The sequence below is a fragment of the Artemia franciscana genome, chromosome 10 (assembly GCF_032884065.1).
Source record: "Artemia franciscana chromosome 10, ASM3288406v1, whole genome shotgun sequence".
Lineage (NCBI taxonomy): Eukaryota > Metazoa > Arthropoda > Branchiopoda > Anostraca > Artemiidae > Artemia > Artemia franciscana.
In genome coordinates, this window is record NC_088872.1 from 5,663,716 (window position 1) to 5,691,263 (window position 27,548).

Consider the following 27,548-nt stretch of genomic DNA (forward strand, 5'->3'; position numbering starts at 1 on the left):
TTCCGTTAGAATGAGCCCTCTCACGAAATTCTAGGACCACCGGGTCAATACAATCACCCCTGGAAAAAAACAAACAAACAAAAAAAATAAATAAAAACAAACCCATGGTTGGTCTTCTGGCAAAAATGACGAAGTTCCACATTTTTATAGATAAGAGCTTGAAACAGTTTTGTTCTCTGCTAAGCTGAATCTGATGGTGTGATATTCGTTAAGATTCTACAACTTTTAGGGGGTATTTCCCCTTGTTTTCCAAAATAAAGCAAATTTTCTCCAGCTTGTATCTTTTTATGGGTAAGGCTAAATTTGATGAAACTTATATATTTAAAATCAGCATAAGAATCCAAGTCTTTTGATGTATCTATTAGTATCAAAATTTCTTTTTTTTAGAGTTTCGTTTACTATTGAGTCGGGTCACTCCTTATTACAGTTCGTTACCACGAACTGTTTGATGATTACTCTACTATGTTTTATTGTCCCTTTATCTTGTATTTTACTTAATATAGTTATTACTTTTATATTTTACTTTGCGCACTGGAAAAATTCTGCTTCAGGTATAACAGTGTATGCCTACACTTTTGTTAGTCTTCAAAACCATGTAGTAAGTCCATAATAGGAACGGGTCCAAATGAGTAATCATAGTTGAGTCGGGTTTGATTCCTAGGGTGGCCGTTTTTTTAGTTAGGGACAGGGTTAGTGGCGTGATTCTATAAGTTCAGCCAGAGTCAACCAAGCTCTAAATGGGTATCTGAAGAAATCTGGGGAAGGTAAGCAGGAAGGGTGTGTGAAAGCACAAAATGGCTGGCCCCTAATCTCCCATTGCACTTCCTGGCTAAAGGGTCAAGAAACGGACATCAGCACCCCTAGTTTGGAACTTGAGGGTCTAGTGTCGTCATACTTACTTACTTACTTATAATAGAAACATTGTTATGGTTGTATTTATGTTCTTGGTTTGGGAAGCTAGTGGAGGTCCTAAAGCCTACTAGCAAGCTTTTTTATCATTGTTACCGTCCCCTTTGCTATGACCATCCGTATGGAAGGTCATTATTGATCTTACTTATCACTATATTACAACAAAGGTACAAAAGGTACGTTTAGGATTAACCTAAACGTTACAGCCACTGGTTTGAAACCCTGAAGATAATACTGTCATTTCCATTGATTTGAAGTCATACTTTGCTTTTTACTAACCGTTTATTACCATGAATAGTCTGATTATTGTCAAAACTATACAAAATGAAAAATTTTACGAATTTTCAGATACATTACAATGAGTAGCAACTTATCTAGTCTGTGCTTACATTATTGTTTTACCATGATTAGACTTACATTTCTCCAGTTTCAGGATTCTTTTTCCATCTACCTTGCTCTGGTATAAAATGAACTGGCTCTTCTTGTCCTGACTTCCATTCTAGATAGAACTTCTTATAGTGCTCAGGCAGAAGAGCATTCACACCTTTTTTCAAAAGTCTTGTATGTTTTGCCACTTGTTCAGAGTTGGTAGATAACCTTATTAAAGGTTTGATATTTGCTGCCATATCTCCTCTGAAAAAGTAAAACTAAATTATACTGACTCAATGATACAATAAAATGCTGAAGGCAATATAAAATAGATATAAGGAGAACTGGAGATACAGATGAAGATTCTTTGCCCAAGACTGCTTCCCCCTCCCCTTGAACAAAAAGAAGGGGAAATATAAAGTTTTCACCTTTTTCACATAATTTACCATTTCAGTAATTGGGCAAGAATAGGAAAACAAAAGAATATCCAGTGACGAGATAAAATCAGAAATAGACATATAGTGACACATAACACAGAACTGATGAAAATATGGATATTAAATTTATCTATTCGTTAGAGAAAATTCAAACCAGTTGAAAATAGATTTCTAATAATTGCACAAGGGGAATTCAAAATAATATGTAGAACAAATTTTATTTTTACTGATTTTTCCGTAACAACTTTTCCACATAACATCCATTAAGTCCAAAATAGTTCAATAGATGAATCTACCTTCCTTTTAGACCACTTTAGAAGAAACATAGAAACTCCTTTATGAATCAAGTTTTACTTCATCTTTTAATTATCAGTGCTTGTGAAATAGGTGCCTTACAAGTGCTCATTGAGTTTTTAGAGTATAAAAAAGGCCACATGGATGTAGATCCAGACTTTAAGATGGATGTTGCCACAACTTCCGCCAAGCTTCCTCGCATCTTCTTTTGCAATGGATGAGGAACGCACTGGGGCGTTATCATGATGAAAGAGAATCCAGCGATGGAGCTCTTCTGAACACTTTTGGCTAATTCTGCTCTCAATTTCTTCAAAATTTCTACATAAGAGGCTCCTGGGACAGTTTATTAACCTTATAAGATGTCTACAGCACAACTTCCTTAGAATTCCAGAAAAACAGTTGCCAATACTTTATTGACAGCAATTTTGTCTATTTTCTGAATGAACCTTACATTGCCCTCTCCAAATGAATGTTGACAAAAGTTACATACTTGCTGCCATACCCATTCCAAAAAAAGTAAAACAATAGTGACTATTTACAAGGGTATACATACAAAGACGTAAAAGAAAGATATAAAATATGAAACACAACATTAAATGTCTTAGTCTACCTAAATCAAGACAATTAATTTAAAAACAAGCCAAGCAGTATATCTAGTATGGGTGCTGACTGGGATGTATTCAATCAGAAAGTAGTGTCCAAATAAAAGTAGTCCTTTATTGAAAAAAAACATTTCATACCTTATTCCTTCAGAAGACATGAAGTGTCCCAAAATACATCTTCCTTCATTTAAATCAGACACAAATAACAACACACAAAATTACAAATACAGATTTTGACATGATAAAAATCTAAGAAGTTTCCTTAAAACATAAATTTGAGCAAAATTATTAAAAGCAGAACTCTTAGAATAGAATTAGAATGTCCATGTTGGACTTGCAGTCAATATTGATGAAAACCTTAGTGATCTTTTTTATGTGAAATTTCAACTGCCTTTCAGTCCTCCAAAAGTTAGCTTTTCAAGCTCTATGATAGACAAAATTGTTCAAGTTTTTTTTCAAAATCAACCTTATCAGTTATTTTATGCTCAACTAACAGCCAAATGAGATTCGACAATCTGGCCCAACCCATAATCAATCAAAGGTAGTGTTTTACATGTAGCCTATCATCTTTGGGAAATTTATCTTGCAGCAGGCTACACTTACTCCAGTGGTCAAAAACAACGTCGAAGCAGTGTCAGCATTGAACACATTCATTGAGAAAGCAGTTCTCCTTTAAGAGCTTTGGTCTAATTTTGAGAATCATTGATGAGTCGAGCAGCCTCTTCCTGACTTGAAGCGTTTTTTTGTTTGTGTCCTTGCAAACACTATCTAGTTCCACTGTAAAATGTTGATCCAGGAGGTTAGAACTAAGAAAGGATTTGTTGTTTAGGTGTCAGGTCACAAAACTATTGAAACCTTTAGGGAATGCTTAGTGTAGGGAATAAACTCAGCTTTTGAAATGATTCATTTTCCATGTGCATGAACTCCCATGTGAAACTCATCCATTGCTGCAGCATTATTTCATGAACAAGCTTTTAGAGGTTTTGCAAGTTTAGGGTCCAACATCAGATTTGAAAATTAATAAAAAAAAAGACTAAATCACTAAGACTAGGAGTACGTAATGAAAAGAAGCAGTGTTGGGTAACAAGAAGATTGATCTAGTGGACAGGTTCACTTACCTAGTAAGTATAATCATTAGTAAAGATAGTGGATGAAGTGATGATGTTAAAAGTAAAATAGCCAAGGCCCAGGGTGTTTTCCATAGTTGCAAAAAAGTTTGGAAGAATAGGAATTAAAGTCTAAAAATCAAGAGTAGAATATTGGAAGTTACAGTAATGATAATGGTCAAGTATGATTTTGAAGTCTGGGCACTCTGAAAAACAGAGGAGGATCTTCAGATATTTCCCAGAAAAATTGCTTATGGATTATTTTGAGTACCTGACTGACTGTATCTCTAATAGTATGCTATACAACAAATGTGGTTCAATATTGTTTTCAAGGGCTATAATAAATGAAAATTTAAATTGCTACAATATGTTCTGCAGATGAAAGATGCAAAAATAACATAAAGCTTTCAATATAATTCCTTTCTTGTAATATTTCACTGTGAAAACTCTCTGGAGAATTTTACAGGAAGTTTGATTATTTCATTGTTTGTTTAGTTAAAATCTAGGACTAATCACATGCTAAATCTTTAGAAATTCTAATAAAATGTCATTGTCAATATTCTGGTCAAGCTGTAATAAGTATTGAGCAACACTTTCTTAAATATTGAATCATTCATTCATATGACATGTGAAAGAAAAAGAATGTAAGTAAGTATAACAGAACTAGACCCTCGAGGTCCAAACCAGGGGTGTTGATCTCCATTTTGAGGCGCTTCAGCCAGGAAGTGCAATGGGGAGTTGGGGTTGGCAAAAGGAAAAGAATGGGGTAAATATTTATATATGTTTCAATAGTAAAACTTCTAACACTTACTATAATGGTCACCTCTGACACTTTAAACAAGTCAAACAACCTTTTAGATTAAAAACACCTGGCAAATAATTTAGGAACTAGTCAACACTATGGAAAAATACAAGTGCAGCAATCATTGAGGCTAATTTCTTTATACCAAACAAACAATAAAATTTTCTGTAACCAGAATTTGTATCAAAGCAATGAAGACAAAGCTAAAAAATACTTTATTGTATTTTAGCTTTTTCACATTTATAAAAATTTTAATATTCAAAGGTACATTTTGAATTCTTCCCTAGATCATAGTGCTCTGAGTACTATAAATTTGTCTGTTCAGAACTTGCAGTCAATCTTTCAAGGCAAAAGAAATAGTGATGGCAATATTAAAGCTATTTTTTTCATTTTTAATTCTTCCAAATTTGGTCAATGTATTTTCACATTTGAAGGTTCCTTAATTATCCTTGGCAACTAAGTGGTATAGATATCTTCATCCCATTCCTTTAGTCTGGCCTACTATGTTCGTTTAATGAAATATTAAATAATGAAACCTTAAAAAAACAATGAGTATAGCAGTATGTATGATACACCTTTGCAACCAAGTGAGCACTCCACCTACCACCATTACTACCCAATTATGGATCTTAACATGGGTTTGCTTCAGTCTGTGTTTTGGTAAGATTCACTATTGTTAGTTATTGAACAGCTGTGTAACTTCAAAATATACAATACAATTAATGATTTCACAAATGTGCATCCTTTTTCAACTTTATCAACAAAACATTTCCTTTGACAGTTTAATTTTTATGTCATGGAGCATAGATCCTATAGTCCCAGCTTAGTCCCTATACAACCTTCATTTACTGAAAGATAAAACAAGAGTATTTTCAGCCTCAAAATTTGCTATATAAAATTTATAATCTTTTCAGTTATTAAGAAAAATTGAACATTTTGTTTCCATGTTTTAAATTCTTAAATATTGAATTTTTTTATTGATTGCTTAGTTTTAAATTATCAACCAAATTTAAATTTTTTGTGCAAATAAATTACTCAGGCACAAAGCAATTTGGGAATTCATCCTTGAAAGTTAAATGCTCTAAACTCAACAACTCTCAAAGATAACAAAATGTCCTCATCTAGAATTTTACAGGAATGTGTTTTCAGCCTCCTTTTAAAAAATTTGGGTGTCACTGCAGTTTATACCCTCTTCTGAGGGACACAATAATGACAGTAGAATAATCATTGCAGCCATTATATTTGAGAAGAGTGTAATCAAATGGTACTGCTTTGTAGTTACTGTAGTATTTTCGTCAGAAGAGGATAGAGACTGCAGTGATACCAAAACTTGCACTGATATTTCCTTAAAAAAGCTGGACTATCATTTCTAAAATGCCACCACCATTTCAATAGCTCATCATAAATAGTGTTCTGAAGCAGCTAATTTTCTGTCAGGTTACAGCACTAGTATAATATTATTCTGTATTTGTGGTATGTGTTGTATATAGCCTTGTCTCAACTAAACACTAGGCTATATTAAAAAAAAGTTGTAAAAGGGTTATCTTTTTGTCTACTGTATTGCTAAAAAATTAACATAACACTTGATGCACTCTAAAAATTTTTCCTAACATACCAGTTGTTATCCTTGCAAATTCCATCTTGAGCCCTTGGACTGAGGACCTTGTTCCTAGTTTTTAATCTAGCAGAACTAAGGTAAAAAAAAAATACACCTCATGATTCAAAATCCAATACTAATTTTACCAGAATTCTTTTTAAAAATTCACATTTTTTTATTAATTCCTGTGGAGTCAATTAGGGGGGGGGGGGGTATCTGCTTGCCCTGATATTTTTCACATTATATAGCAATTAAGTCCATGCTGGATTTGTCAGTTTCCATGTTGATGATTATTAATACTCATAAAAATAATAATCCATAATTGTCACTCTGTTGAAGGCCCAGCAACACATCATTAAAATTCACTAGTTATTTTTTGGGTGGATTTGGGAATCAATAGATAATAAAAAATTATCTAACACCTTAAACAGTCATGCCAATCAGCAGTAATTCTTGTTATTATAAAATATAAAGTATTAAATATATAAAAATCATACATTTTTTAATTGATTCCTCTGGTGTCAATTGGGGGGGGGGGGTATCTGCTTGCCCTGATATTTTTCACATTATATAGCAATTAAGTCCATGCTAGATTTGTCAGTTTCCATGTTGATGATTATTAATACTCATAAAAATAATATTTCATAAGTTTCACTATGTTGAAGGCTAAGCAAAACATCATTAAAATTAACTAGTTATTTTTTGGGTGGATTGGAGAATCAATAGATAATAAAAAAATTTACCTAACACCTTAAACAGTCATGCCAATCAGCAGTAATTCTTGTTATTATAAAATATAAAGCATTAAATATATAAAAATCACAGCCAGAGCCATTGTCATACATATTCATACATTGATTTGAAATATCTGAGAGTCAAGCTAAAACCCAAGACATTGAAATATGAAACTATTAAAGAAAAAAAAAGAAAAACAAAACCAGTAATAAGAAGAATTAACTAAAACAAATAAATATGTGCTATTATTGACAAGTGATTTGAGTATTATAAAGTAAGAATTTAATTGTTTTAGTGTTTTTAGTTTGGTATATGGCATTTGGGGTTTATTGTTAGAAACAAAAATATCAGATTCAAAAGAGGATAAAATAAGGAATCTATTTGTACTACTCAGAGCTGTCCCTGGACTGGGGATAAATAAGTTACAGCACCCCCCTCCCTGTTAACCCTAATATATCCAAAGCAATATAGGCAAAGATAAATAAAAATTTGATCCATGTGAATAATTCCTAAGTACAGCTGGTATTTTGGAGTATCTTGGTATACCTACCTCTACTCCTTCTCTCTCTAGAGGGTCCTGACCTTTGATAACTTTTAAGAATCTGTGTGTTATTAAAGAAAAACCTTGCAAAACAGATCTTCTTCTTAAATGAAGTAGGCTACAACAAAATTATTTCCAATTTCAAAACTTTACTCAAATCCAATTATTAAGTTTTAAAGATAGGCCTATGCAAATACATTTCCTAATTTTTAAGAAAAGAAAACACATTAATATTGCTTAAAATTCTACTCAATCAACAGGAATTGTATTTTCAGAACTAAAGCCAGAAAAAAAAGAAACTGGTAACTGAAAATGAAAGTAGGTTAAAATGTTATTTTGTGAAAATTTCAGCAAAATTCTAGTTGATTGATGTAAAGGTCAATTTTCAGAAAAGGTGTTTTTTGAAAAGGCATTTTCAGAACTAAAGGTAGAGAAAAGGCAACTGATAACTGAAAATTAAGGTAAATTTTGTTTTGTTGAAATTTCAATAGGTATAGACCTGTCACATAAGCAAATTTCAGGACCCTCTAGAGGAAGAAGGAGTGGAGGTAGGTATTTCAAAATACCTTCCCAGGACATATTTTAGCCTGAAGACCAATCCCTGAAAGTTTCATTTTCTTAGCCTAACTCCTTTCCAAGATAGCAAAAAGTAGCTAGAGTAGATTTTTGCCCAAAAACCAAATTTTATACTAGAAGGAGAGCTTAAAAAAGGAGAGTATTTCCTCCAAAAGGTTGATGTCTAGTAAACCTACTGAACCATGTTTCCACACATTGATGCCACTGTTTTCCTCATTTTATATATTATCAACTGTCTTTGACATTTTACATCTTTTATCATTGTCTTAAATTTAGAGCTCTCTAACAGTCTTTATTGATGGTCCAATGTCAAAGAAGTCTAAGCTACTCTGCAATGCAGGCTATAAAATAATTTTTTTTAAGAAACAAGATTCTAATCAAATAACCGTTTAATCTTCGCTTGTGAAAATTTCCACTTCAAAGCACTTTGGAGTTTTGAAAACTTTTGCTTTTTCAAATTCATCTAGGTTCTGCTCTCCCACTATTGCGAAGAATTTTCTCGTAGCCGGACAATCGTAAAAACCAAAGCTTGATAAACAATTTGAAAAACTAACCAGCTGCGAAGGAAACTAATGAACCGAGTCTTCAAATATAAAATTATTTAAATCAAAGCATGTAAAGTTTGAAACTACTTTGTTTCAAACTTTGTAGGAGAGCTCAACAGAGTACATGGCTGAATTTCAGCTCAAGTATCAGTTTTAGAACCCCAATTTCAAAGGCCCACAATTTCATTAGCCAACTAAATAGTGGAAAGCAGCCTAATGATGACCGTAGATATGATACCATTCAGGATGGTTATCCAATTGTCTCAGTAGCACTGTTAACTGATATTTTAAAAAATGATTGCTCAGATTTTCATCCCATCCGACCTCCCCTTTGTAATCTCCCCCTTACCTGTTCTTATAAGGGTACTCTGATGAAACGTTTTTCCCAAGATGAATTTTGTGTAGCACTTAATTCTCTTAACATCAAGTCTTCCCCAGCTTATGAGGGTATATATATGAAGTGGATTCTTGAGTCCCCAAAGATAGTTCATGCAGCCCTCTAAGTCTTTATAATCTTATTTGGTCAAGTCAAAAGTTCCCAGATGCTTGGAAGATAGCTCAGGTATTTCAAGCTTTAAAACCTTATTCATCTAGTGATCCAAAGTCTTACCGTCCTATATCGGTATTACCTTCCTTTAGTAAAGTTCAGGAATGGCTTGTCTTTTCAAGAATTGAGTGGTTTGCTTAAGTCAACAATCTCTTTCCTAGTGAACAAACAGGTTTCAGAAAAGGATATAGCTCTTTAGACAACATTACCCGGCTAGAAATTGATGTTTTTAACTCTCTTAAAATAAGACATGTCACAATGGCTGTTCTGTTTGACTGGTCGGATGCCTATGGAAATGTAGTTCACAATAAATTATTGGAAATTCTAATAAATCATGACTTCCCGTATTCTTTTATAAGTTTTGTAAAGTCTTTTCTAACTGATAGATATCTTTACGTTCAAGTAAATCAGTCTAGAGGTGAGCAATGTCCCATTACGAGAGGACTTCCTCAAGGTGCAATATTGAGCCATCTTCTATTCAACTTGTATGTTTCTGAATTTCAAGTATCTCATGTATAATTTGGCCTTTATGCAGATGATTTGATTATTTGGAAGTCGGGAAGGGATATTGGCCTTCTTCAAAGCCTTATTCAACAGGATATAAGTGTAGTCCAGAGATTCTCTTTAGCATTTGGCTTCCCAATCTCAATCAGTAAAACTAAAGCCATTCTATTTACTAATGGTACTGTAGATCCTCCTAATCCACTGACAATTTTCTCAAGGGAGATCCCATATTGCAATTCAGTGAATTTACTTGGTTTATTAATGGATTCTAACATGCAGTGGCATGAACATATTAATTCTTTGAAATATCTGATTATTCAGAGACTTTGTATTTTAAAGAGACTTGCTGGAAGTAAGTGGGGATGTCACCAAAAAATTATTTTGGATTTTTACAAATTATATTTTCGTTCAAATATAGAATATGGGATTCAAATTTTTTCAGCTCGTCCTCCATCCTCATTCGAAATCCTTGAATCTTTACAAAATTCTGCTATTCGAATAGCTTTGGGTGTGCATAAGCATACTCTTATGTCAAAGTTAAGAATGCTGTCGAGATTGGTGTCCCTAAGTGAAAGAGCATCCAGTCCAAGGATAAAATATTTCTCGCAAATCCAGGCTTATGGAGCCAAACATGTTGTATATGCACATACCTTTGCTGAGAAGTCAGCCTGTCCCAATGCCCATTCATCATGGAATCATTTTCAATTTGAGGTCCCAAATTGGAAATCCAAAGTTAATCACAGTAAATTAATATTATCTCCCTTTCATACAAAATTAAACACAGTGCTATATTACCGGCTGAAATCAGGTGCCCTACTTCTAAATAGCTTGTCATTTAATTGGAAGCTACATCATTCCCCTTTATGCCAAATCTGCTTTTCAGCAGAGGAAACAATCCAGCATATGTTAATTGATTGCCAGGCTCAGAGTGAGGAGACTGTTGCTCTTAAGCGTTTCTGCTCCTTGGCTAAGATTCCAAATTCTTATACAGCTATCCTGGATTCTAACCTGCCATGGGAAATTGATCGTAAGATATTTAAGGCAACAATTGATACCTTAAAGAAGAGAAATATTGCTTAATAAAGATTAAGGCTTGAAGAAGTCAATTTTTAAAAAGACGTGATTTATCCATAGTTTTTAATTGTGCAGAAGAGAGCAGGAATGAGTAGGAAGAGCCGTATTGGTACCGTCCGGCCTAGTGGCCTTAAACTGCTGGGGACAGGAAGCTCAGGTACTCGCACTTCCCACAATCAATAACAGTGTATTATTGTTCATAATTGCATATATTCATTGGTTGCAGACTGGAGGAGAATAGCGCTTCCAGTGGCTGGTTTTTCTGGAGAAGAAGTCAAAGAGGTGAAAGAACTTGTTCTTAGTCCATATACCTCCCTACAATTTTTGGAACTGCAACTGGAAACAATGTAATTATTTTCACCTTGTCTCTTTCTCCAAAGCCAGAATTTCATATCCCTAAAAAAGTTCAGAAGTTTGCAAATTTGCAAACATCTATTTTCTGAAGCCACAGTTTCATTTCAGCAATACTAAGAAAAACTAATGTTCCTTCCAAAATTTTAGCTTTAAATTAACCTTAGACCCTACTAAATAGTGATCTTACTGTTAACATCACTAACAGCACTTCCATATACCTTAATATCTCCTATTGATCCGGCCAATCTTCGGAACAAAATCAATAAGGTTTGCTGTCTTACCATCACGTGAATATCATGTTAACTTATGTGCCATTTTATGACCAAACACAAAATTGGTTACAAGTAGATTGTTGGACATACAAAATTGCAAAAGTCTGTAGCCATTACTCTTTTCTTTCTCAACACAAAATTCACCTTGGCTAGAATACCATCTACCCCTATTTCTACCAACTTTGGCGTTTAAATCTCCTATTGAAAACAGCAAATTTCCACCAACGACCCTGTCTTTTTGCTCCTGTAACTGTAAGTAAAATTTATCTGAGTCACTGGTATCTCCATCAGTCGATTCCGCAGGGGCATACACTACTATAACTGACACCCCGATCTTTTTATTCCTAAAATGAGCAATTAGTATTCTATTGTTAATACCTTCCAAGCCTAAGCTAAACTTAGCAGCTCCCTTATTCATCATGAGCCCTACTCCCTGTCTATATACCCCATCCTTCCTGCCTCAGTAAACAAATTCTTTATCACTTGATTTCATACTTCCTACCCCAGGGATATAAGTTTCTGAAACTCCTAATAAGTACAGTTCAAATCGCCTGAATTCGTCAGTAAAAATGTCAGTACAGGACGGAGATCACATATCTACACCGAAGCACTTAAGCCGGCTTAGAACCGAACAGTAAGAAGTCCCTGGTACCTCCTTTATGAAAATATACATATTGCAATCCTGGGCCCATCTTAGTCACAACACGGTTTTCAGAACTTGGCGATGCTCTTCTATCAAAAGAAGTCGAAATCCTGCACAGACAGTCTCAAGCCTATTACCTCGGACTCAGTATATATTCATGCCAACAAATATTATGCTACTATGGGAAGCCAGTCCATGGTAGATAAATCATCTAGGAAGAACGTCGTATACAGAGTTGACTTTTGTAGTCAGAATCCTAAAACCTGCTATAGTTATAGACTTAAGAAAAAGTCATTTTTTTATATCAATTAAAAAAAACTTTCCAAAAAGGAACTTTTTCAAAGAAAAGTAAACGCCATATTAAACTCTAGATCGTAAGATACAAGTATCTGTTAAAATCAAACAGTTAGTGGTAACGAATTGTAAGTAAGGAAAGACCCGGCTCAATAGTAACTGAAACTAAAAAAAGGGAACTTTGATTCCAATAGATACATCAAAGGAATAGAATGTTTATGCTGATTTTAAATATATAAGTTTCAGCAAGTTTAATCTTACCCATCAAAAGTTACAAGCATGACAAAGTTTAACTTGTTTTTGAAAAAAAGGAAACATCCCTTAAAAGTCTTACAATCTTTATGAAACCACACTCTCAGATTCAGCGTATCAGAAAACCCTACAGTAGGGGCTTCAAGCTCCTATCTGCAAAAATGTGGAATTTTGTATTTTTTGCCAGAAGAAAGATCACGGATGCATGTTATTTGTTTTTTTTTCCAGGGGTGATCGTATCGAGCCAGTGGTCCTAGAATATTGCAAGAGGGCTCATTCGAACGGGAATTAAAAGTTACAATGTACTTACTAAGTGACCAATAAATTGGAGGGAAACTAGGCCCCCTCCCACGCTCATTCTTTTCCCAGTCACCGGGTCAAAATTTTAAGATAGCCATTTTGTTCAGATGGTCGAAAAATCTAATGACTATGTCCTTTAGGACGACTATATCCCCCACAGTCCCCGAGGGAAGGGCTGCAAGTTATGATCTTTGCTCATTGTTTAAATACAGTATTGGTTATTGGGAAGTATACATACGTTTTCAGGGAGATTTTTTCTGGTGAGGGGTCAGGGTCGGGGGTTACATGGGAGGATCTTTTCATGAGGGAAGAGAAATTCCCATGAAGGGGGCACTGGATTTTCCAGCATGATTTAAAAAAAAACAATGAGAAATTAAATATAAAAAAAGTTTTTTTTCAACTGAAAGTAAGGAGCGGCATTCAAACTTAAAACGAAGAAAAATTATTACGTATATGAGGGGTTTTTTACCCTTCTCAATACCTTGCTCTTTACGCTAAAGTGTTTTAGTAATTTCAAAAGAGCTATTTATCTTTGTGGTTCTGGGGTCATTTTTGAAGAACTGGAACAAAATTCAAACTTTAGCGTAAAGAGCGAGATATTGACGAGGGGGTGAGCCCCCTCATATACGTAATAAAACATAAGAATATAGAAGTTTGTTACGTAAGTTAATGCGTAGGTTACCTATATTTATCACTAATAAAAACGTTCATAAATAAATTGAAAGTTCTAGCGGCCTTTTTAAGTAATCAAAAAAATTGGGGGGGGGCATCTAGGCCCCCTCCCCCACCTCTTTTTTTCAAAATCGTCCAATAAAATTTTGAAAAAGCCACTTAGCCAAAAAAGTACCCTTAATATGCAAATTTCGTTTTAATTATTCATGCACGGTGAGCCAAAATCAAAACCTGCATTAATCCAAAACCGTTCAGAAATTAAGGAAAAAACGAGTTTTTTTTTAACTGAAAGTAAGGAGCAACATTAAAACTTAAATGAACAGAAGTTATACCCGATATGAAAGGGGCTATCCCCCGTCAACGCCCCACTCTTTATGCTAAAGTTTGACTCATTCTCACATCTATTGTTTTACTTTTTAAAACAATAAAAAACTGAAGTGTAAAGAGTGGGCGTTGAGGGGGGGGGATAGCCCCTCAACGTTTTCAAAATTTGAAATAGCTATTTTGTTCAAAGTATCTGAAAAGTCCTAAAGTTATGTATTTAAGGATAACAATGACAACCCCCCTCCCCCACAGCCCTCAGGGCAAGGGTTGCAAGTTATGTCCTGGGGGATAAATGCTGAAGCGTTTTGGGCGTTGCGCGGATTTTGGGGCAATAGCTATTTTGTTCAACATTATTGAAAGGTCCGGAAATTATGTCTTCAAGGATGACAACCCCTCAGACCCCTCAGGACAAGGTTTGTAAGTTATGCCCCGGGGGTATATAAAGTTTTTATAGAAACGGTGATCGTGTGAACTTCGGAAGGGCTCATTGGACTGACCCTCCTTTTTTTAGCGACCCTCCCCTTGTTACCCCCTCCCTCTGGGAAAGTAAGCACTTGAATGTAATTTTTCAAACAACATCTAAAATTATGCATCTAAAAGGCATGAGCACCGGCGAGGGGGCGGCACTGGGACCTTGCCCCCACCCTGGAAATTTGGGACTATAAAGTAATTATAAGGAAACCAAAGGAAGAAGAGCAGAATAGGGGAAAACAACGGAAAATATGTGTGTTGCCCCATTGTTGGCTGGCTGCCAATAGATTTTGACCATTAATAAGAAAAATTTAAGTTTTGATTTGTTACCGTGTGACCCCTTTCCAGTTTTCCACAAACTCGTTTTCTATGTAATTTGATTGTAAAAAAAAAAACAATTTCTTCATTGTAATAAATGGTAAGTAAATAACGATCCTTGTCAATAACAAAAGTGTAAGAGCCCTAAAGTGTAAAGAACCAGCTTATTATAGTGATCCTAAATACGTATTTGTTTATAAGTAATTAGCGCAGTTATTAGTACACAAAAAATTTCGTATAATTATAAAAAACACAAGGAAAACAACTAATAAGAAGCAATTTTGGTAAAAATACGCCGTCAACTTTGCTTGCAAAGGAAGAGTACCCATGAGCTGATGAATGAAGCCACTATAATCAGAAACATTTCTTCTGAACGGAATGCTGGGAATTTTTGTATTTTCCCTGTGAACAAAAACCTTTTTTCCTTTTTTATTATCGATTATTTTTTTCTATGGGGGATTGTATTTATCTAGTTGTCACTTTGAAAAAAATTTAATTTTTTACAGTTACGAAGTATAAAGGTGTCGAATATATTGGTTTTTGGTATTCAAAATTAGATTAAAAATATTGAATTAAACGCAACTTTTAATGGTTGACGCTAAACTTAAAGGTTTGTATATATTTGAAATTAACATAATAAGCAAATTCGTTTGAAATACCTATTGATATAAAAATTCCGTTTTTTTTTAGATTTTTGGTTACTATTGAGCTACATCGCTCCTTACTTGCACTTCGTTACCACGAACTGTTTGGTCAGCTAACTTTTGTTGAAATCTTTGGTTGATGAAAGTTCTTTTTTTAAGAGTGAATAGACTGAACGAAAATGTAGACCATAGCATAATTGACGCTACTCATTCTGCTCAAGGGAAAAAAAATCCAAGGCTTTAAGATATACAAAAGAAATACTATGCCGTTTGATATTTGATATTCAAAGGCCTCATAAAGAATGAGGCCTTTTTTTGATATTATAAGATTATTGGTTCGGTGCCATCACGCCTGTGAATTAATAATAAATAAACACGCACCCGTGATCTTTCTTCTGGAAAAATATACAAAATTCAACATCTATGCGGATATGAACTTGAAACTTCTATAATAGACTTCTCGGATACTCTGAATCTAATGATGTGATTTTCATTAAGATTTCCTGACTTTTAGGGGGTGTTGCCCCTCTTTTTCGAAAATTAGGCAAATATTTTCAGGCTCGTACCTTTTGATGAATAACGCTAAACCTAAAGGTTTGTATCTATTTGAAATCAACATAATGAGCCGATTCATTTGAAATACCTATTGATATCAAAATGCTGTGTTTTAGAGTTTTGGTTACTATTGGGCCGCATCACTCCTTTACAGCAATTCGTTACCACGAACTCTTTAATGAGCTAACTATTGTTGAAATTTCAAGTTGAGGAAAGTTTTTTTTTTTTTTTTTTTTCAAGATTGAATAGACAGAACGAAAGTGTAGATTACAGCTTAATTGACGCTACTTACCCTGCTCAAGAAAATAAATCCAAGGCTTTAAGATGGATAAAGTATGACCCATTTAATAAGTAAAATCTATTCATATAAAAACTAGGAAATTAACTAAGCACTCTTGGGATCCTTTTGAAGTTGGATCCTTAAGATTAAGGGTAGCAAGGCTTTCCTTCAGAAATGCTAGAATTACTAAGAAGATTGGCATCCAATTTTTCATGTTGACGATGTCCTCCACCTCTATTTCTATTTCCCCCTCTACCCGTGTTAAAGTTGTAACTATTTCTGCTCATGTTGCACATGTTTCCTCTTTGTTTATATTCGTTATCGCGGCTTCTTGTTGGTGTATGCTCCAAACTATGCTTATCTTTATTAAACTCGTTATTTGCTGGGATTTTCTGCTTCTCCTTCTCAATTTTTATTCCTAGATCTTTCCTGTGACTACTTGCTCTGCTTGTATTAAAATACGGCTTACTCCTGTTAAAACGGGATATTTCCTCAAATCTGTCGTTCAAAACCTGAATTTTATTATTAAGCTGAAAAACTACATCCGAGTGGCGTTTAGCAGAATTTCTTAGCTCTTCGTTGAGCCTATCATAAGACTCTTTAAATCTTTTCTCCCTTTCTGAAGCCTCTTTTTTCTCTTCCAGTAGCTGAAATGATAATTGAAATTTTTCATCAATTATTTTCCTCAGCTCTTCTGTGAGCCTATCAAATGACTCTTTGAATCTTTGAATCTAATATTTTTATGGAAAGATCGGTCATATAAATCCTGGAGGGGGTTTATTTGACTGGAAATCAGATGTTCTAGTTCCCTTTTTAAGAGTCAAAGTGATCGTGGGCAGCCACCCCCCGCCCCCTCCCTCTACGCTTTATTTTCCACAAATACATCTAATAAAAATTGGAGCTCATTTGATTGTAAGTTGGAAGTTTTAGTGCCCTTTTTAAGTCACAATGTTAAGGTGAAATTTAAACTAAATTAAGACACTATGTGAATGCTCATTGTCAAAATAGCGCATCTCAAGAATTGATTTGGGTATTAAGTTGAAACTTTCAGAGAATACTTAAAGGGAATGATGATGTCACCAAAAGACAATATGTCACTATTGCTAATACTAGTGTTACTTCTCCATTTACTACTACTACTAGAACTAATTCTATTGCAACTACTTGTAGGGCTAAGAGCCTTGAGATAAAACCTTCAAGAAGTATATAAATATATAAGTTAAGGTTTAAGGGTAAGTTGTGCGAATTTTGAACTAGCCAGAAGGCAATGTAACTAATGACGCTAAAAGTATTAAGATGAAACTTTTAGGGAACGTTTAGAAGTTACAATTAAAGGAAAAGACTGTATGCAAGCAGGTTTTCAAAAGGGAATATAAGCAATATCATAGGCAGCACCGTTCTATAATAGCTAAAAATATCATAGAAACTTTCAAAGGAGCTAATTAAACTCAAACTTAAAAGTTCTTGTGCCGTTTTTAAGAGTAGCCAAAGATTGGAGGGCAAGCAGCCCTTTTCTCAAGTCCCTTCATTTTCCAACCGCATCCAGTCAAAATTTTGAGGCAGTCATTTTGTTCAGCATAGAAGAACGGTCAGCAAACTATTTTTTACAGATATTAAGCATGTCAACCCCCCCCCCCCACCGGCCGTTACGCAAGGAGGGAGGTGTGAGAAGCCCCCGCCAAGGTTTTTAGTCACTCGGTAAGAAAGAGTAGTCGGTAAAATCGTGTCGATTTTTCTGATGGCACTAAAATTCTTTGTTCGGTTCATATAAAGACCAGGAAAACACTGACATGTCATCTACATAAAATTCGAACTTGGTCGGTAAACGGAGCAGTTTTAACGACTACTGCCGTTATTTTACATATGGTACCACGATTTTGTACCAAAATCTGAATCTCGGTTGGTAAATGCAACGGTTTTACCGATTCGTGTAGTTATTTTATGTTTTGTATTTGAAACGGACTCTATTCTAAGTTTCGAAATTAACAGTCGGTAAAAATGACCAGCAAGTCGGAAAATTCTCTTACTCCCCCCTCCCCAAACATTTTGCACAATAAAGACCCTGACCCCCACAATTATGGAATTGGCTCATTATGCTTTAAAACTAAATGTTACTTTAAAATAAATCAAAAGGCATTGTATTTATGTTTGCCATTAAGACACCTCAGCAATATATCAAGAAGGATTGGGGATAATAAGTTGAAACTTTTGGGGATACTACTTGTACTACCTCTGCTCTTACAATCTAAATAAATAAAAAGAGTGTAAGTGTATACAGGTTGTCAAAAAGCTTAGATAGAACCTTTTGAGAGTGATATTAAGTTTTATTTTTGAGGTCAATTTCGGAATCTATAAGATTAAAATTAAAAAATACTATTTGTGCCAGGATTAAAAATTGTTGAAAAGTTTCTCCAACATATAAATAGCAACCCATACTATGGATTCTTACAGGAAAAAAATAAAAAGATATAAAATGTAATTTTTTTCATGAAAAAGACTATGTCAATAAAAAACGAAGAGAAAGTAATTTGAAAACTTTTTTCACAAACAAAAATTCCAAAGAAAAGTAAAAAGCTCCATTAGGCCAAGAATGAGCAAAAACAAATTCAAAAAGCTTCCAAGCGTAAAACTCCAACAAATCACTATCAACAAATAAACGAAACTCAAAACCAACAGAAATTACAATAAATAGCCAAGTGAAACTCAAAACAAGCAAAAATTAACATGAGTAGGGCTGATTACCCCCATGGCCTCTCAAGACCAGAACAAAATTTGCACTTTTGCAGGTTTTGGACTTAAACAGTGAGAGGGGGAGGCAAGGCCCAAACTCTTGTTTGCGGTGGTTATTGTGTGTATCGGGTTTGACGTGCATATCCAACTTAGGTTCAACTCGTTTTGAGACTTATTTATTCATTTTTCTTAGTACCTGTTGTATGTTTGTTTCCTATGAAGGTATGTTTAGTTTCTGTTCGTTTTGGGTTTCATTTATTCTTTAATGGTTGTTTTTTTTGAGTTTGTTCCTTTATATTAGTACTTGTTGTATGTTTTTGCTACGATTGTTTATTTAATTTCTGCTCGTTTTGGGTTTCATTTATTCTTTAACATTTATTTTTGACATTATTTGTTATGTTGCCTCTTATTAATCTTTCAGTAAATACTCAGATTGATTTTTGCGAAATGGTTTTTTCTTTACTAAAAAATCTTGATCGAAAAAATTGTATTTCATTTTGCTATGGAAACGGATCTATGTGATTCTTATAAAATGATTGTCATGATCTTGGGAATAAAGAGTGCAGTAGATGCTCTGGAAATATGCCTCTTTGATTCTTTGTGATTATAGAAAAGGGAGATGTTAGCAAAAGCCATAGTGAAATAGAAAAAAAAAAGAAAATAATAAACATAAAGACAAAAAGCTAAAAATAATTTCAACGATGTTTTTGTAATTTTCTCTATTAAAAAAAAAAAAAAAAAAAAAAAAAAAAAAAAAAAAAAATTACTCTTTCCGCTGCCTCGTCTATGGAGAGTAAAGGAGTTATTTATTTGTGGAATCTTGCATTTTCAAATAAAACATGCAAAATAAACAATTATTAGACTTGGATTTTTGTGTATAATAACTTAGATATACCACAGCACCCTACTTTAACGCAGTGAAAGAACACTTTTTAAGCGTTTTTTTAAGTTACTGGCTTAAATTGGAAATAAAACAAAAACATTATGACACTTTCAGCCATTTCCCTTAAGGTTCGACAGTATCTTCAATATCATACAGAACGGTAAACATTCCCATCAAGTCGGAGTAAAGTTGCTTTCGAATTGTAATTCATGTAAACTAAATCAAAAAGCGCTCGATCTGACAAGTTGTTTGTCAGTCGATTAAGAAATCATCGGTACTAGTCTGTCAAACCGAACACACCCAATAAGTGAAGTCAGGTTAATTCTAATGAAATATACCAAAACATGATGATAATATAATACTTTAGAAACAAAATTATGGAAACTACAACAGAGAATCATGGAAAGCAGCCTGCGCAGAACGCATTATATTAAACATCTAACCTAACCCCTAACCACCTCCATACACTAAATATTTAATAAAAAATATACATACATCGTAGTTTTTCTCACTCAAAATAAGGAAATCATGACCGATCCCAGAGAGGGAAACCAGTTTCTGTCAGATCCTGCACAGTGTAATTCTTGAGTGTGAATAACAGACAAGTACCAAATCCTCTTTCGAATTTCTGGAAAAAAATTATACTTCCGTGCTAAGTTAACAGAGAATTTCCAGCAGAAGGCTCAAAATATCTGGTCATGCATGCTTACAAAAATCAAATGGCTCTAAGAAATGAGGACTCCTGGCTGGATAATCTCAGGCTCAGTATGATTGACTTCTTCGTTTCTTCTTAAAAAATATGGAGGAAAATAGACATACTTTAAAGGTCTTTTGTTCCATAGCCTAATGACTTTCATGAAAAATCAATTGCTCCATTGGCTTTTGTGCAAAATGAAAGACTTTTCTTTTTTCGATTTTTTTTTCGTAATATTGCATTTGAATTCTCTGCCATTTTATCCATTCGTCTGCCATTCTCCATTAATCTTTTCAGTTAGATTCCTGACTAATAACCAAACTACATAGTCAAATAATGAATGTGAACCAGCTGAAATGATCGAATTTTGTAAGGGAAAGTACTAAACCAATACAATTTGATAAAGGGATGGGCCTAATGCAAGAATTCTACAAGTTGGGTTACAGATCAGATAGGAGCCAAGAAAAAACTTTTACAAATTTAGTGACGGACCAGGGCAAGTAGAACAACCATATTTATTTGTTTTTAACTGCATACAACAACAGAATTTGCGAATGTTTAATGAATTACAATAGGAGCCCAGTGGACTGTAATGAACATGTCAAATTACCCAATTTGCAAATGAGCAGAACTAGCGTGTTAGAATTAACAAATTCACCAAATTCGTTCTATAGAAGCCAAAAGGAACCAAATGACCACCTTCAATCGCCAAATTTACAAATAAGTGGAACTAGTGAGATAGAACTGCCGAATCCAAGGAAATCGGTAACGTATGGAAGCCAAATGAACTTGTCAAATTACCAAATTTGCAAATGAGTGAAACTACTACGATATAACTACCGAAATCACCAAATTTATTGACGAATGGGGACCAAATCAACACGTCAAATCATCAAATTTTCAATTAGGCTGAACTAGTGCGATAAAACTACCGAATCCATATAAATTGGGTAGCTAATGGGAATCAAATAAATGCTTTAGATCATGCAATATCGAAATTTTCGCCCCCAACAAATTTTTTTTTTCGAAAACCAGTTGGGGGGAATTCCCCTCTCTTGGGACAATTCTAGTCGGGTCATCAAATACCATCTTAAGCGAGTTAACATGCACTTCTACAGATCTTAAATTGAAAATGTTCCATCATACTGAGGATATCTTCCAAACTTGAGTATCGAAAAAAAAAAACAAAAAAAAACTCAAATTGTCCACTAACCTACACAAAAATTCTAGTTCCATAGCTAACATAAAATACACCCGTAATAATTAAACACTACGGTATTTAGCTTGAAAAATTGTGCATGTTTCCAGCCCCTTCGAGAATTCTTTAAAAAAAAAAATTATTCGAGGAACTTTCTAGAAAAATACAGTAATCTAGCTCATAATCAGGTAGATATTTCGGCTGGAATTCGTCGTTTGTCCGTCTTGACGTTTAGTATCATCTGTAAGAGATTACTCTTAAGCTAAGAAGATAATTGATACAAACAGTGTAATCAAGACCAACAATAGGTATTCTTTATCATATTTTACCTCTACTTTTTAAAGTGGTTACCCATTTTAACAAAACATTTATATTTATTTAATATAAACGGTTACCTAATATAAAAGAAAATAACGTAACATCAGTTCTCTTTCTTAGATAGATATTCAAGTCAGTTTTTCTGTTGGAGAAGCATCTCGGAAGATCTAATAATGTAACTGTTTATCAGTCAGATATATCGAGCAGAGTTCACGTAGCAGTGTCGTTCGACCTTCCAGGCGTTTAGCATCGCCTGTCATAACCTACTCTTAGGCAAGGAAGATGATTGATACGAAATGAATAATTAAAACCGACAACAGGTGTTCTTTATGATATTTCAACGCAGCTTTTCAAGGCTGTAGCCTAATTTGATAAAAATATCTACGATTATCTAATATAAACAGTTGCCTAATCTGAAAAAAAAAAAAATGTAATATCAGTAGTCTTTATCAATAGACGTTCAAAAGAGACTTTTTTATTAGAGACTTTTTTAGGAAGATTTGGCAATTCGACTCCTAATTAGTCAGATATCTCGGCCAGAATTCGTATGGCGATGTTGTATCGACGATTTTACGTTTTTCATCATCCATCAGAACTAAAATATTGGGCTAAAGAGACAATAGCTACAAACACTATAATTAAAACCAATACTATGTGGTCTTCGTGGCCTACGTGGCACTGTTTTTAAAACAGTCACTTAATTTAGCAGGTAAACAGCTCAAATAGTGCAAAATTAATAATTAACCTAATAAAAAGTTTGGCTTACTTACTGGTACAACAAAACGTTCATACTTAGTAATTACTTCTTTCTTCTTTATTGGGTCTTCAGGATAGATGTTTTCATTGGCAAGGGCAACGAGCATCTCCCTTTTAAACTTGAGGGCTAATACAGATTTTAAATCTTGAGGTGGTGTCTAAAAATGGACAGTAAAATGAAAGATAATTAATGGAAAATTCATCTAATATTTAAATGCAATTATTATTATCTCCAGTTTAGCTGAATAATATGAATATACATCTCATTTATTTCTGGCTGTTTTCCAACATAATCTTCATCAAGATCGATGCACTTCTACATGTCGTTCTTCCATCCTTTTAGTCTGTTTTAGATGAAATCTGGAAACTTTTCATGAGCAATGTAATTACTGCGTCTTTCTATTCATCAGCGCTATGAAAAATACACGCTTTTCGATTGTTCTTTGAGTTTTAGGGATAAAAAAAAAAAGATCTGATGGGCTAGATACAGACTTCAAGATGCGTGTCGCTGCAATTTCAACCAAATTTCCATCAAGCCCCCCCCCCCCTGTTTCTAAAAAATTTTCATTTTCGCATCTTCATTTAAATGAAACAAAAAGAAGAAAAATTCTTTTTTCTTCGGGGAAGGATTTTTTAAATATTTTGCCAGTTTTCTTTTTCCATGAATAGCAACAGTAAACTCCCCAGTGGGCCAATGCTTAGGGCCCTTGTGACCTATAAGCTTTACTTTTATTGTTAGGTAAGGCAGATTTAGCTGTCTGATAGTAAGATAATTTTCAGGCTATGGTCAATGACATCGACATCACAATCTAGCAGAACAAAATTAAAATCCACTTCTTACTGGATCTCACAGAAAGGGGCCAGTTCTCTTTACAACTGACAGACGGTTGGCAAAACGGGTATTGGGGAGGATATCTCGATTCTTGTATGGATGTTAGAGGAGCCATATGATCTGATTGCAGGTGGAAAATCTTCATAATATGGATTTCGTCATAGTATGATGAAGAACCAAATGACAGATCAACGACTGAAAATGACAATGACAGATCAATGACAGATCAATGAAAGATCAATGACAGATCAATGACAGATCAATGAAAATGAAAATGATCAATGACAGATCAACGACTGATCAATGAAAATGAAAATGATCAATGACAGATCAACGACTGAGCATTCACGATGGAACCACAGCTTAGAAATTCAAACAGATCCATTTTAATAATAACAACGTTATTGGAACTGAAGACTTGCTCTTTTATGTTTGAGGTGACAAATAAAATGGGTTTATTCTCGAAAATGACAAGGAAAATGGGTTTATTATTGACATCCTTAGTGGAGATGTTGTGCAAGTTTCCAGTTGGTTCAGGGGATTGGTTGCATTTCTGTTTCCTTTGACCTGTCTTAAAAGCATTATTCAGATGCGTACCAGTTAGGGAAACTGGGGTCTCTGGGACAAATGCCATATTATCATTAAAGTAGTCTTCTTCAGAGTTGAACACTTCATCAATTAAATTCCTTGTATCTGCACCCTATTAGGACATGTTCCAAAAAAAGCTCTACATGAACACTACAAGAAGACACTTCTTTATGCTTGAGGTGACGATGAAATTGATTTTTCTTTTTCGGGGATCTTTGGTGGGGATGCTGTAAAAGTTTTAAGTTGATTCACTGCTTCGGTTGCGTTTCTATTTTCTTTGATCAGTCTGAGAATCGTCATTGAGGTGGGTACCAGCTCTGGGATTCTAGATCTATGGGACATATATCATATTGTCATTAAAGCAGTCTTCTTCAGCGTTCAATATTTCATCAGTTAACCTCTTTGTATTTCCATCCCATTAGGACAGGTGGCCCCCAGCCAATATGGAGTTGGCAGTATTAAGGTACATGTGGTTAAGGAAAACATTCTAAAACATGCTCTACAGGACACTAGACTTACAGGACAAAGTGATGAAAATACTCCCCCAAAGAGGATAAGTGTTTTTTTCGTCTTCAGAAAAAAAGGATGTGAGTAAAATAGATATATTTAAATAATTAGGCTGCGATGCCAAAATCTTTCTTCTATATGTTGATAAGATACAATTTTCATAAACTACAGGAGTTAGCTTTTGTGAAATTCAAAAATTTATGAGCCATGTGTAACATAAATTGATGCTGAACAGAAAGATTGATCCCATTTGGCAACAGTTTTTTAAGAAGAACATGGTGTAGCCTTAAGTGCCACAGGGTGCCAGATAGCTGATGAGCAGTGAGTTTACTTAGCCAAGGTAAAATGTTTATTCGATTTCTCAAATTTATTCTATGTTTTGATATGGTTTCCATTTCTCAGCAGAAACAAATTTCGCTAAAAGGGAGCAAAATTTACCCTTCCTCCCCATCGTTAAACGGAAGTAAACGAAAAATGTAAAAACAACACAGCCCCTCTCACTCCTTGAAAAATAATTACTTCTTTAAGCATTTGGCTATGCTTTTAAGGGCCATACATATTAAATTCGCAATTTTTAGTCAAGAATATATTCTAATCTACAAATGTTGTAGCCTTTGGACAGCTTTGAGGAGATTAACAACCCCACATTTATTTGTGACAAATTTATGTTCACCTTATTCCATTATTTATCTATAATAACCTTTATTTGTTTTAGAATGACATAAAATGTAAATAGAAAGTTTCCTCAAACGAGAGTAGAGAGCAAAATTGACAATTAAATTCAAGTGCAAGCATTATATTTACCAACTTCCTTTCAAAACTTTAGAAGTAAATTTGTATATCTTTTAAGTAAATACAATCAAATGAGTCGTTTCATAGTTCAAGATAAAAAAAAAGGCAAAACTTTAATGTGGGCGTGGGGGGGTCGAGGGGGTGGCAGTCCTCAATCATTTATAGTATAAAGTCTGTTTGCTGTAAGTTTTGATATTGAACTCTATCTTATTTGGAAAAGTTGTTGTTTTTTCTTTTCTTTCTTAATTTCACGTTTAGTTTATTTTAAATATGAGAAAGGAGGGAGATTTTACCTCTCTCATGCCCTTATTCTTAATCTAAAACTTGAGTTTTGTATAACCTTGGTCAAGAATAAAAGGACTTCTTTAGGTATACTAATTTTACAAAACAAAGTAGTATTATCCTAGCTACGAGAGGACATCCCCCGCCCCCTAAAATCATGTTCTTTAGCTTATAAATCCAACTTTTTTGTCACAGTACTTTGATTTCTAAGAACTAGTGTTTATTGTTAAAAATTATATTCTCTCCAATAAGAGGCAGACTCCCTCCTTCAACCTATATTGCAAACTTAGTTAGAATATATTTCTCCAAATAAAGGTAGGCTCAGGTGATGGTTTCCTTTCAAAAAGACCTGTAATATAAAGTGAAACTATAGGCCTGAGCATGCATTTTACAGATATTAGGCACCCGACTGTCTCATGAAAAGATCTTTGCCTCCGCCCCTTATAGTTGGCACTCAAAAATGCGATACTTTATAAATCGTATATATTTAGGGAATGATGTCTTGTCACGCAGCAGCATGACTTCTTAAACTGGAAGAATATATAAATAGCTATTTTGCCAAAATTGTTGTTTTGAGTTCTCTTTCTTTCTAATGAGTTCTCTTCCTTTTGAGGGAGCCCATTTTCTTTTTATATCTTACCATTCTTATTGAAAACTGATCCTAATTAGACTTAAACATTTGTCTTTCTTCTTAGTTTGTGTGGCACTTTCTGCATGTCTTGCTGTTCAACTAGACCACCATCCCCGATCGATGTTTCTTCAAAGTTTATGTGCTCTCACTTTATTTTACTGAGAACATAGGCAACCTTATGTTTCAGATAAAAAAACGTATCCCTATATTGTAATTAAATAAAAAAAAAATTTTTTTGAACTGAAAGTAAGGAGCGACATTAAAACTTAAAACGAACAGAAATTACTCCGTATATGAAAGGGGCTGTTACATCCTCAACGCCCCGCTCTTTACGCTAAAATTTGACTCTTTCTCTCGACTCTACTTTTTAAAACACTAAAAATAAGTTTAGCGTAAAGAGCGGGGCGTTGAGGAGGGGACAGACCCTTTCATATATAGAGTAATTTCAGTTCGTTTTAAGTTTTAATGTCACTCTTTACTTTTTGTTAAAAAAATTATTTTTTTATATATAATTTCTGAACGTTTTTGAATTAATGCATGTTTTGATTTTGACCCTCCGCATATGATAATTAAAACAAAATTTGCATATTAATTTTTTTTGGCTAAATGGCTTTCCCTTAGTTTTGATCAGACGATTTTAAGAAAAAATGGATGGGGGAGGAGGCCTAGTTGTTCTCCAATCTTTTGGTTACTTAAAAAGGCAACTAGAACTTTTAATTTTTACGGATGTTTTTATTAGAAAAAATACGTAACTTACGAATTAACTTACGTAACGAACATCTTTTTTATTTTTTATTACGTATGTGAGAGGGTTTGTCCCCTCGTTAGTACCTCGTTCTTTACACTAAAGCTTAAATTTTGCCCCAATTCTTTAAGAATGACCCCTGAATCACAAAGGCCATAGAATAAATGGTTGAAATTACTAAAAATACTTTAGCGTAAAGAGCGAGGTATTTAGGAGGAGATGAGCCCCTGATATGCGTAATAATTTGTTTGTTTTAAGTTTTAATGCTGCTCCTTACTTTCAGTTGAAAAAACTTTTTTATATTTATTTTTTCATTGTTTTTTGTTTTAAATAATGCTAGAAAATCCTGCAACTCCTTCAGGGAAATTCTCTTCCCCCATGACAAATTCCTCCATGGAAAGATCCTCCCATATAAGCCCCCCCCTCCTAAACCAAAAAATATCCCCCTGAAAATGTCTGTACACTTCCCAATAGCCATTACTATATGTAAACACTGGTCAAAATTTGTAGCTTGCAGCCCCTCCCCTGGGGACTGTGAGGGAGTAAGTCGTCCTTAAAGACATAGTTGTTAGATT

The 27,548-nt window shown here is 34.2% G+C and overlaps 1 protein-coding gene across 7 annotated transcripts in view; it reads right to left on the bottom strand.

Moving 5' to 3' along the window:
- The window catches only part of LOC136031697 (uncharacterized), a 183,382-nt gene that overhangs the window by 144,452 nt on the left and 11,382 nt on the right, over nt 1-27,548 (bottom strand). For 3 of the 7 annotated variants that reach the window (XM_065711387.1, XM_065711388.1, XM_065711386.1), the window contains one exon: nt 1,327-1,542. In XM_065711387.1, coding sequence (XP_065567459.1) covers nt 1,327-1,542 — 216 coding nt within the window. Of the gene's footprint in view, nt 1-1,326; nt 1,543-3,729; nt 3,762-8,354; nt 8,401-22,610; nt 22,755-27,548 lie in introns of those variants that run through there. The other 4 variants (XM_065711389.1, XM_065711390.1, XM_065711392.1 and 1 more) reach the window with 4 other exon arrangements.